At 43.5% G+C, this 12,569-nt stretch overlaps 1 protein-coding gene across 1 annotated transcript; it reads left to right on the plus strand.

The window, feature by feature from the left end:
• Positions 1–5,215: 5,215 nt before the first annotated feature.
• LOC119269165 (single-stranded DNA-binding protein, mitochondrial-like) lies at positions 5,216–7,833 on the plus strand. The gene is made up of 7 exons (XM_037550938.1): positions 5,216–5,475; positions 5,784–5,857; positions 5,949–6,085; positions 6,171–6,379; positions 6,503–6,603; positions 7,048–7,107; positions 7,427–7,833. The coding sequence occupies exons 2-7, from the start codon at positions 5,791–5,793 to the stop codon at positions 7,441–7,443; spliced, it is 591 nt and encodes a 196-aa protein (XP_037406835.1). The 5' UTR covers positions 5,216–5,475; positions 5,784–5,790; the 3' UTR covers positions 7,444–7,833.
• Positions 7,834–12,569: the final 4,736 nt, after the last annotated feature.

A 12,569-nucleotide genomic window follows, 5' to 3' on the forward strand; every position in this document is an offset into this window, starting at 1 on the left:
TTGAATTGTGGTTTGGGAAGAAACCTAAGCTGTCGTTTCTAAAAGTTTGGGGATGCGATGCTTATGTCAGGAAACTTCAACCTGAAAAGCTCGATCCCAAATCGGAAAAATGTGTCTTCATAGGATACCCTAAAGAAACTATTGGGTATACCTTCTATCTCAGATCCGAAGGCAAGATCTTTGTTGCCAAGAATGGATCCTTTCTAGAGAAGGAGTTTCTCTCGAAAGAAGTAAGTGGGAGGAAGGTAGAACTTGATGAAGTATTACCTCTTGAACTGGAAAAAGGCGCAACTCAAGAAAATGTTCCTGAGGTGCCTGCACCGACTAGAGAGGAAGTTATTGATGATGATCAAGATACTTCTAATCAAGCTCCTACTGAAATTCGAAGGTCCACAAGGACACGTTCCGCACCAGAGTGGTACGTCAACCCTGTCTTGGAAATCATGTTGTTAGACAACGGTGAACCTTCGAACTATGAAGAAGCGATGGCGGGCCCAGATTCCGACAAATGGCTAGAAGCCATGAAATCCGAGATAGGATCCATATATGAAAACGAAGTATGGACTTTGACTGACTTGCCCGTTGAGCGGCGAGCCATAGAAAATAAATGGATCTTTAAGAAGAAGACAGACGCGGATGGTAATGTGACCATCTATAAAGCTCGGCTTGTCGCTAAGGGTTATCGACAAGTTCAAGGGGTTGACTACGATGAGACTTTCTCACTGGTAGTGAAGCTAAAGTCCGTCCGAATCATGTTAGCAATTGCCGCATTCTACGATTATGAGATATGGCAAATGGACGTCAAAACGGCATTCCTTAATGGTTTCCTTAAGGAAGAATTGTATATGATGCAGCCGGAAGGCTTTGTCGATCCTAAGTATGCTGATAAGGTGTGCAAGCTCCAACGCTCGATTTATGGGCTGGTGCAAGCATCTCGGAGTTGGAACATTCGCTTTGATGAGATGATCAAAGCGTTTGGGTTTACACAGACTTATGGAGAAGCCTGCGTTTACAAGAAAGTGAGTGGGAGCTCTGTAGCATTTCTCATATTATATGTAGATGACATACTTTTGATGGGAAATGATATAGAACTCTTGGACAACATTAAGGCCTACTTGAATAAGAGTTTTTCAATGAAGGACCTTGGAGAAGCTGCTTATATATTAGGCATCAAGATCTACAGAGATAGATCAAGATGCCTCATATGTCTTTCACAAAGCACATACCTTGATAAGATATTGAAGAAGTTCAATATGGATCAGTCTAAGAAGGGGTTCTTGCCTGTGTTACAAGGTGTGAAATTGAGCTCAGCTCAATGTCCGAGCACGGCAGAAGATATAAAAGAGATGAGTGTCATCCCCTATGCCTCAGCCATAGGTTCTATTATGTATGCCATGCTGTGTACCAGACCTGATGTAAACCTTGCCGTAAGTTTGGTAGGAAGGTACCAAAGTAATCCCGGCAAGGAACACTGGACAGCGGTCAAGAATATCATGAAGTACCTGAAAAGGACTAAGGAAATGTTTCTCGTTTATGGAGGTGACGAAGAGCTCGTCGTAAAGGGTTACGTCGACGCTAGCTTCGACACAGATCTGGATGACTCAAAGTCACAAACCAGATACGTGTATATTTTGAATGGTGGGGCAGTAAGCTGGTGCAGTTGCAAGCAGAGCGTCGTGGTGGGATCTACATGTGAAGCGGAGTACATGGCAGCCTCGGAGGCAGCACATGAAGCAATTTGGGTGAAGGAGTTCATCACCGACCTAGGAGTCATACCCAATGCGTCGGGGCCGATCAAGCTCTTCTGTGACAACACTGGAGCTATTGCACTTGCCAAGGAGCCCAGGTTTCACAAGAAGACAAGGCACATCAAGCGTCGCTTCAACTCCATTCGTGAAAATGTTCAAGATGGAGACATAGATATTTGTTAAGTACATACAGACCTGAATGTAGCAGATCCGTTGACTAAACCTCTCCCTAGAGCAAAACGTGATCAACACCAGAATTCCATGAGTGTTCGATTCATCACAATGTAACTAGATTATTGACTCTAGTGCAAGTGGGAGACTGTTGGAAATATGCCCTAGAGGCAATAATAAAAGCATTATTATTATATTTCCTTGTTCATGATAATTGTCTTTATTCATGCTATAATTGTGTTATCCGGAAATCGTAATACATGTGTGAATAATAGACACCAACATGTCCCTAGTAAGCCTCTAGTTGACTAGCTCGTTGGTCAACAGATAGTCATGGTTTCCTGACTATGGACATTGGATGTCATTGATAATGAGATCACATCATTAGGAGAATGATGCGATGGACAAGACCCAATTCTAAACATAGCACAAGATCGTATAGTTCGTTTGCTAGAGTTTTCCAATGTCAAGTATCTTTTCCTTAGACCATGAGATCGTGTAACTCCCGGATACCGTAGGAGTGCTTTGGGTGTACCAAACTTCACAACGTAACTGGGTGACTATAAAGGTATACTACGGGTATCTCCGAAAGTGACTGTTGGGTTGACACAGATCAAGACTGGGATTTGTCACTCCATATGACGGAGAGGTATCACTGGGCCCACTCGGTAATGCATCATCATAATGAGCTCAAAGTGACCAAGTGTCTGGTCACGGGATCATGCATTACGGTACGAGTAAAGTGACTTGCCGGTAACGAGATTGAACGAGGTATTGGGATACCGACGATCGGATCTCGGACAAGTAACATACCGATTGACGAAGGGAATTGTATGCGGGGTTGCTTGAATCCTCGACATCGTGGTTCATCCGATGAGATCATCGAGGAGCATGTGGGAGCCAACATGGGTATCCAGATCCCGCTGTTGGTTATTGACCGGAGAATGATCTCGGTCATGTCTACATGTCTCCCGAACCCGTAGGGTCTACACACTTAAGGTTCGGTGACGCTAGGGTTGTAGGGATATGTATATGCAGTAACCCGAATGTTGTTCGGAGTCCCGGATGAGATCCCGGACATCACGAGGAGTTCCGGAATGGTCCGGAGGTAAAGAATTATATATAGGAAGTGCTATTTCGGGCATCGGGACAAGTTTCGGGGTCACCGGTATTGTACCGGGACCACCGGAAGGGTCCCGGGGGTCCACCGGGTGGGGCCACCTGTCCCGGGGGGCCACATGGGCTGTAGGGGGTGCGCCTTGGCCTACATGGGCCAAGGGCACCAGCCCCAAGAGGCCCATGCGCCTAGGGTTTCAAGGAGGGAAGAGTCCTAGGAGGGAAAGGCACCTCCTAGGTGCCTTGGGGAGGAGGGATTCCTCCCCTTGGCCGCACCCCCCTAGGAGATTAGATCTCCTAGGGCCGGCGCCCCCCCTTGGCCCTCCTATATATAGTGGGGGAGATGGAGGACTTCTTACCTTGACCTTTGGTGCCTCCCTCTCCCTTTCCAACACCTCCTCCTCCTCCATAGTGCTTGGCAAAGCCCTGCCGGAGTACTACAGCTCCATCACCACCACGCCGTCGTGCTGCTGCTGGAGCCATCTCCCTCAACCTCTCCTTCCCCTTTGCTGGATCAAGAAGGAGGAGACGTGGCTGTTCCGTACGTGTGTTGAACGCGGAGGTGCCGTCCGTTCGGTGCTAGGATCTTCGGTGATTCGAATCACGTCGAGTACGACTCCCTCATCCCCGTTCTTGAACGCTTCCGCTCGCGATCTACAAGGTACGTAGATGCATCTAATCACTCGTTGCTAGATGAACTCCTAGATGGATCTTGGTGAAACCGTAGGAAATTTTTTGTTTTCTGCAACGTTCCCCAACAGCGTCACACATGAGAAAGATAAATGATAATACTTATGTGATAGATCTACCAAGCGACATGGGCATATCCAACATTTTCAATATTGCGGACTTGACTCTCTACCATCCAGAAGAAGCGCTCTATGAAGATAACTCAAGAGCGAGTTCCAAACAACCAAGGGAGAATGATGAGGAACACTAGATGAGGAAAAAAATCGTATGTCAGATTTGTTTGGCTACTTCTAGATGCTTCCACTCTAGTATAGTATTTTTTTCTTTTATTTTCTATCCTACCTATTATTTTCTAGAGTCTTCTAGTTGTGATACACTTACACGTGCATTAAGGCATGAATATGATGACATATGAATAAAGATGCTCCATGAGAAAAAGTAGCTTAAGCCATCTACGTTGATTTTTTTTCTTCTCAGCGCAAGCCACCACTAATGGGCCTCGTCAAACAATACACATGCATGCCATGCATCTGTACTTTTCACTTCAGTTTTTCAGCTTTTTCACCGGACCATACTTTCTCTCCCCAAGCACCCACCTCATGTTGCTACACCATCCAAACATACTTTTCCTGACATATGATTCTACGTGGCATGCAGGGCATCACCTTGGGGCTATGTATTAACCATGCCTTTAGAAGCCTTTTAATGGCTCGTGGTCCCAAAAGGGTTTAGGATTTAAGCATGCGCACGCGTACCCCTTCGGTTGCGCTCTAGCGACTTAAGGCGATTAGGATTGCTCGTCTCCTGCCAGCACCGCCGCAGGTCTACCCCGTCTCTTGTGGCCTTAGGCCATGAAGGCGTGGTAGATCTTGGCCCTTGCCGTGCGGGAGGGATCCAGTTCCGTTTTTAGGTGTCTTTTTGTGTCCACTTAAGGTTTGTGTTCTGTTCAAGAAGGTGAGATGGTAGCGGCTCCCTGAAGATGGAATAATGTTCTCCCTACCTAGGCCTCGTTTCGATGATGTGTCTAGCCTCATCGGAGAGCGCGTGGAGGTGTATCTCTAGCGGATCTCGTGGGATTCGGTCGGCGCTTGTCTTTGGTGGATCCGGTCTTCTTTCGTGTGCGTCCGTGTGTCTGCAGATTAGATCTTTCCGATCATGCTTCTCTTCATCGTTGGCGCTTGCTGTTTTGGTGCGCTAATTCTATGAAGTCTTAGCACAACGGCTTCCCGATTGTGGACTACAACAATGTTTGTACGGCTCTGATGAGAGAGGTGCGATGATGGCGGCGCGTCTTTGGCTCGCCCTAGGTAGTCTAGACACCTGAATGTAATTTTTATTTTTGATGTTCTATAAGATATTATTACATCTATCTTATACAGTATATATGTTTAAAAAGAAGGTAAAATCAAACCTTTACTTTCCATCCGCGAAAATCCATTTCATCCACCCCGATTTTCTCTCTTGACTTACTCAGCCCGTCCCTTCTTCGATCTTCCTCGCCTGACCTAATGCTTTGACCTAACGAAGTTTCAACCGGGCCAATTGCGGAGTAAACCCACCCTAAAATCTTCCGCCGGTGCCCCTGAGCTGCCGCCGCCGTAGCTTGGCGTCAGCGCGGAGGCCCGCTCCCGCTCGCCCACCCAACCCCTCCGCCTCTCACGCGCGTCGCCGCCGTCGCCGTTTCCGTTCTAGCCCGTCGCGTCCCTGCTGTCTCCACCCCCGTCCGCAGTCCTCGACATCCATTTTTGAGGTATGACCGCCGCATAGTCACCCACCCAGTGATCAATTGAACCGACCTCTACAAGTTCCAGGATGAGATTAGTACATCTAGATCCGACCCTGTCAACAGAGGATTAGATTTTGAGAGATATATAGTGCCCCCTAAGGGCAAATCAAGCAATAAGTAGTTAACATTTTGCTGTGCGTTCGTGCTACATCACTGGCTTTCCGATGAGAAGCTTTTAGGAATTACACACAAGCTAGCCGCATTCCTTTGTTATTGAGGTTGTTTAATTATGTGATTATGTCATTTCACCCCTTTCCCCTTTATGTATGTAGACCTACCATGAGCACGAAATTGCTCAACAGCTTGAGCCTGACGAGGCTCTTAGGACTGCGAAGAAACCCAATTGGTGGGTACAGCGTATTTATTTTGTCTTATTTGATCATGGAAGGTGCTCATCACATATATGACTCCTTGCTTGTGTATTTTTTTCTTGCTAGACTTATACACAGCATCGCGAGCATGGATCTCTAGCACATCATTTTCTGGTGTTCATGAGAAGAATGGCATGGGCGTCGAGGCAGATGGTGATCTTGCAGATTCTTGGAAAGATGCTGACTTCCGTGGTGTTTATCGGGTACTTGCTTGATATATCCTATTAGAATAACTACCCGTATTTTGGTTCTCATGTTGACACTCGGTTGACTTGTTTGTTTTGTTAGGCCATTATTTGTGGCAGCGTTGGACAAGTGCCTGTGCAGAAAAAATTGAGGAACGGGCATACTGTGACTGTATTTACTGTCGGGACTGGGGGCATGTTTGACCAGAGGAGAGTAGGTGCTGAAAACTTGCCAATGCCAGCTCAGTGGCATCGCATAGCTGTTCATAATGCGCAGCTTGGTGCATATGCTGTTCAAAAGTTGGTTAAGAAGTATGTCCTTTCTACTCTATAGCACGTGATTCTGTTTTTTTCCTTGTGATGTGAAGTGAAAACTAAAGTTCAGATTCTTAATTCACCAAGGATATACCGTGCTTATTATTATGTCTTATTCAGTGCTGCAGTGTATGTTGAGGGTGAGATTGAGACTAGAGTCTACAATGATGACATCAATAATCTAGTGAAAATCGTACCTGAGATCTGTGTGCGGTATGATGGTAAGTTAATCTGAGGTTCAAGTATTTTCTCTTTCCTTTGGCAATCTGTTTTGTTGTAAACATTCGTTAGCCAAATAAACTAATGCAAATGTCTTAGCTGAGCACAAGCTACCTGAGTTATTTTTTGAAGAATTCCCTGCTGATTTTTGTTCTCTTGCGGTACCCCACCCATCCCTACCAAATGCAGCTTAGTCAGAAAACAGACCTACCTAAAGGGAGTGGGACTAGCTCTCCTGTTGCTTTTCAATAAAAGGAGAGACAACTCTGCCTGTGGAAACAAGGACTAGATGTAGTTCTTCATGCAGCTTAATTTGGACTCCCCTCGCTCTCAGTATATTGTGCTATCATCTCTGAATTCATGTCATTTTCATTATTTACAGAATTTTTGGTTTTGTTCATTTCCATTTGTATGATTTTGATGTATGGGAAATTTAATCTTCTCAGGCAAGATACACTTGGTTCAATCTGGGGGCAGTGATGTCAGCAAATCATTGGAAGAGTTAAGTAAGTGCAGTCTGTATCTCATTTTTTTTTCTTATATAAGGGAAGGCATCATGGCATATACTCCCTCCGTTCGGAATTACTTGTCGCAGAAATGGATGTATGTAGACGTATTTTAGTTCTAGACACATCCATTTCCGAGACAAGTAATTCCGAACGGAGGGAGTAGTAAATAAGTGCAGACCATCGGACAGGCCGTGTTGTTGTTCTTTTCAGTGCTCTTCGCTATGTCCGTGAACAGACTTGTGTGCATAAAGAATCACATTAACCTGTAACATGTGTTCATCACATAAGATCGTCATAACAGCCTTCCTTTTGGCAGGGGAGGGGCTATTTTAGTTGCGACCTGAGGAACAATGAGCAGCAGGAGGAGTTGGCCAACTGGAGTGTTAGATTCAGGGCAACTTTGCCAAAGCACTTTTATTAGGTCCATTGATAATAACTGGACTGGAGAACTGAAAGCCCTTGTAGATGCAAGCGGTGCTTTCTCTGCCTTTTTGAGCGTATGGGGGCCTCTTCTGGTTGTTGAAATCGAGTTTGTATTGAGCTGCAGGAGAGAAACGGTCTATTGAGACCTCTGAAGATGCTTTTATTTTTCACAGCTACTAGTACTGATGCCCCGTGCTCGTAACAATGACCAGTCTCAGTGTCTATTCATAAACTTGGCATCTTTGTTTCAAGCCCTACGTGCTAGCATACCATATCGAAGTTAGTTCGCTCATATCTGAATTTACTTCTCTGCTGCAAAAATACAGATCCTGATGCTCCTGTCTCTTTTTGTGTTGGTCTGACTGGCCTGTCTAGAGCGTTTCCATTTTCTGGTTGCTCTATCTTCTATTTTCATTTTTCTATGAGGTAAATACACTAGGAGTCATACAACTTACACGCGACAGTCAGTTTGGTGTATAAATTTATAAAATACGTGATTGCAGTCATTAAACTTGCGTGGACGTGCAAATACGGTTACATTTGCTTGAGTTGCATGCCAAGGCCCACTGTCAGTGACAAAACCCTCAGATTTTCTTTCAACTACGAACAAAAGCCCATGGGGCCCACATGTCAGTGTACAGTATAAATAAATTTCGTTGGAAAAATATGAAGAGCGGGAGTTTTCTTTTAACTACGCAGAAAAGCCATGGGGCCCACATGTCAGTGTACAGTATAAATAAATTTCGCTGGAAAATGTAAAGAGCGGGAGTTCAAACCCACGACCAGATGCAGAAATGCGGCCGTCCTTGCCACCGAACCTGATGATTCTTGATGCCAGGACTGCTAAATTATATATATCCTTTAGTTTAAGATCACTTTTTTTTTGAATCCAAGTACACATTTAAGATGGGGCTTAGACTAGCAAACTGACTTGGACTTCCGAACTAATCAAACTAACCGTACTACACTAGCGCAAAAGGTCTTGAATTCCGAAATGGCAAAAAAAAGATCGACAAATCAATGATTTTTTTAGATCAAATAAATTTTAAACTTAAAATTTATATAAAATAAAATATAGTGTGAAATGATTATACATATTTTTTTGGACAAATCAATGAATTTTTCATTTAAATTCAAGTAATTTTAAATTTAAAAATCTATATAAAAGGAAATATAGTGCAGAATGAATGTATGTATTTTTTTCTAACAAATCAACTAAAATTTTGTTTGAATTTAATAATCTGAAATTAAAAAATCAAGATAAAAGAAAATATTAGTGCAGAATGAATGTACATAAGTTCTTTTGGACAAATGAAACATTTTTTGTTCAAATTTGAATAATTTTAAAATTTGGAACTCTAGATAAAAGAAAATATAGGTCAGAATGAATGTACGTAAAACTTTCTAACAAATCAATGAATCTTTTTTGAATTTGAATAATATTAAATTTAACTATCTAGATGAAATAAAACATAGTTAAGAATGAATGTATGCTAATTTTTGGACAAATCGGCATTTTTTGAATTTGAATCAATTTAGGTTTAATAATCTAGATAAAAATATAGTTCAGAATGAATGTACATAAATTTCTTTTGGACAAATCAATGAAAATTTTAATCGAGTTTGAAATTTTTTAAATTTTAAAATATAGATAAATGAAAATATAGTTCGGAATAAATGTAACATGATTTTTTTAAGTGAATTGAGAAAATTTCACTGACCCTCATTTAGAAAATAAATTTATCTTCACCAGCTGACATTTTGTTTGTTGGTTAGACTAGCCATAGTGGAGAGTAAGTTACACTAGTAACATAAACGCTTTTCTAGACTATGTTACTACCTTCATAGTGGGTAGTAACATATGTGTGGTATCATGCAAAGCTTTATTTATTAGGTTATAGACTCATATTGTATTGAGATATGTGATTGTATGGTAACTAGCTAAGTTACTCAATTATCTCCATCCTCATTAACTCAGTGTCACATAAGCAAATTTACTGAGCTGAACCCAATGTTACTCCCGAAGTTAATCCTACTATGGTCAGTCTTAGCCCGGCTCTCATTTATTCGTTTAAAACCAACTTTAATGTGTATACTGCTTAAAAGAAAAATAATCCTTAATGTGTGCTTCGGTCGTAAAACATACTATAAAAGAGAGCCGTCCACATTATGCACCAAGCATCTTCTGATTGGGTGGCCATGTCGTCGGCTATAGACCAACAGGTTGCGGGTTGCGCGCGACTTAATTTACACCGTCTGCTGACACATGGGACCCAACAGGCTTTTGTATGAGGTTAAACAAAATCCAATTGTGTTTTTGCAAAAAAAATATCACGTGCATCCGCACCTCAGCTGGTACCAACCACTGACAGTGGGGCCTCATCATGCTGGCGTGTTGTGCAGGCAACGTCCGCATATGGGAAATGTGATCGTATTTGCACGCTCGGACAAGTTTGATGACTGCAATCATGTATTTTACAAGTTTGTGTGCCAAACTGACCGCCAGATGCAATTTCTAAGACTTCCGATATATTTAGCTCTTTTTCTATGTACTCCCTTCGTCCTAATTTACATGCCATCTTCTTATTTCATGATTTAGCTTACTGCCAATTTGACCAATAATGTAAGAGTCATGTGTCATAAATATCATACTATTAGAAATAAAAAAAAATTGGGGGGGATAGAAATTCAATGGTATAGCTTTTTTGGTACTTAATAAATGTTTTATTGGTCAAAGTGATGGTCAAACTTAAATTTGAAATGCGTGGGTTCCACACAAACTTGGACGGTGAAGTACACAAACTGGAACAAATCCATACGTTCAATGAACATTTTTATATAATATGTACATGAATAGTTTTAATATATAATAGAATAAAAAATAGGAAATATTTGTAGCCTTTTTGTTTTGCTTTTCATATTAGGAACGATTCTGTACATATTTTTGCATAATATACATAATGATATAATTTAAAATTTTGGAAAATATAAAAGTTAAGAAAATAGAGCAGCCAGTTTAGAAAACTGACCCACATGGTACCCCTACGAGTGCTTGGCTATAATCAAGGATATCATTTGCACTTTTCCACTCAATCATCTCTCTCGCTAGTGTAATATCCTTTCCTTCCCGCTTCCCCTATGTTCCTTCTCTTCTTCTTTGCGGACTTGAGAGGAAGGGGAAAGTGCTTGGTGCCATTTTTGTGTGTATATCTCCTCATTGTTGCACCCCTAGTGGTAGTTGCTGCAATGTAACATGGAGCTGCTCATTGGCTTGGAGGTTCCGGTGCCTAGCTTGCCTTTTTTGTGTCCCGGTCCGTGCCTTTCTCTTTGTTGGCCTAGAGCTCCCAGTCCATGCCTTTCTCTTCGTCGGCCTAGAGCTCCTGGTCCGTGCCTTCCTCTTCGTCGGCCTAGAGCACCTCCTAGTCATGCTCACATCTGCTCTCTCTCGCTTTATGATAGTTTGTCGAGGTTTGGGTGGAGCAGATTCTGGGCCATACATCATTTCCTGCTCCTTTTTTTATTGCTTCTTTGCTCGCATGGCGTATTCACGGCATGCTGTTCACGGTACACAGCAAACGCCATACACGTTTGCAGCATGCCGAAACACCATGTGCAACATCTCGAAATCTTGATTTAACCAGAGGAACGCTCATGGCGAAGAGCGACCGGACTAATCTTTCCCTCAAACAATTCACAAAAGAAAAATTCCCTAAAAAAATCGCAAAAGGAGAAAACTCATGTCTCCACACGGACACGGGAAGGCCAAACCGCAACGGACTACGTGAAAGGCACATCATACATACATAGCCCCGCGGCCTGCCCTCGAAACCCACCCCCAGCATTGCCACACCACCGCGCTCCGCGTCTTGCCCCGGTTCAGTTCGCCCCGAGCCCTAGCCAACCGCTCGCCGCAGAGAGGAGAGGAGAGCCCCCGCCCCCGCGAGTCCGGCGAGATGGTGCTAGCGCAGCTCGGCGGGAGCCTCTCCCGCGCGCTGGCGCGGATGACGAGCGCCACGGTCGTCGACGAGAGGGTCCTCGGCGACTGCCTCAACGAGATCACCCGCGCGCTCCTGCAGGCCGACGTCCAGTTCGACATGGTCCGCGGCATGCAGGCCAGCGTCAAGCGCGCCATCGACCTCGGGACGCTCGCCGCCGGCACCGACAAGCGCCGCGTCATCAAGGGGGTAATGTCCCTTCTCTCGTGTGATTTCGGGGAGAGGTTTTGCATGCGCGGTCATCTTGATTGAATCGCCTTCCGTGTGTGTCGTTGTTGCTGTAGGCCGTCGTCGATGAGCTGTGCAACATGTTGGACGCCGGGAAGCCCGCCTTCGCTCCCAAGAAAGGGAAGCCGTGCGTGGTTATGTTTGTTGGTTTGCAAGGTCAGTCTACCCTGCCTGCTGCTTCGTTATTCTGTCCAAATTTTGTTTTGTGGTATATATACCTGATGTTTAGCAATTGCATCCGCACAAATGAACATATATATGCAGCATCTGTTATTCCTTTGGAGGACATTATTTCACGGTAAAATTTTAGGAGAACAATATTAACTTTCATAGTGACTTGATTAATTCTGATTAAGCTGTTTACCAACTTGTTTATACGTTCATTTAACGGGGGGCAAGCCATGGAAACAAATTAGCATAGGTCAAGCTTTAGTCACCTTCATGTTACGTTTACTTTGTCGAGCTACAGCTACTGGCATATGATTCTCTCCAGCTGATTGTTTTGGTGATGCAAGAAGCCATGTAAATGGAGTTGTAGTGATCAAACATTCTTATGTTGCTTTGGGGTGGATACCTGATATGTTGCAAAAGAAATATATACTATTGCAAGTTTTATCATCTTGGATGGGCAGTTTGTAATTAGTGAGACATTTTGGTGATTAGATTGCATTCTTATCGTACTATTTGGCTTCGGTGTGGGGCTTCTGTTGTTTAGTTGACTGACTCACTAATGATCGGCTATACGTCTTCTGCACGTTGGTTGCAATGATTACAATATCCTGTTCACAAGGCAGCATCTTGTTCATGCAGGTT

Source organism: Triticum dicoccoides, chromosome 3A (genome assembly GCF_002162155.2).
Source record: "Triticum dicoccoides isolate Atlit2015 ecotype Zavitan chromosome 3A, WEW_v2.0, whole genome shotgun sequence".
Taxonomy (NCBI): Eukaryota; Viridiplantae; Streptophyta; class Magnoliopsida; order Poales; family Poaceae; genus Triticum; species Triticum dicoccoides.

Coding starts and splice junctions, on each gene's coding strand:
- LOC119269165 (XM_037550938.1), top strand. CDS start 5,791: ATGAGCACGAAATTGCTCAACAGCTTGAGCCTGACGAGGCTCTTAGGA. Junction 6,086..6,170: donor ACTTCCGTGGTGTTTATCGG/GTACTTGCTTGA, acceptor TTGTTTTGTTAG/GCCATTATTTGTGGCAGCGT. Junction 6,604..7,047: donor GATCTGTGTGCGGTATGATG/GTAAGTTAATCT, acceptor TAATCTTCTCAG/GCAAGATACACTTGGTTCAA.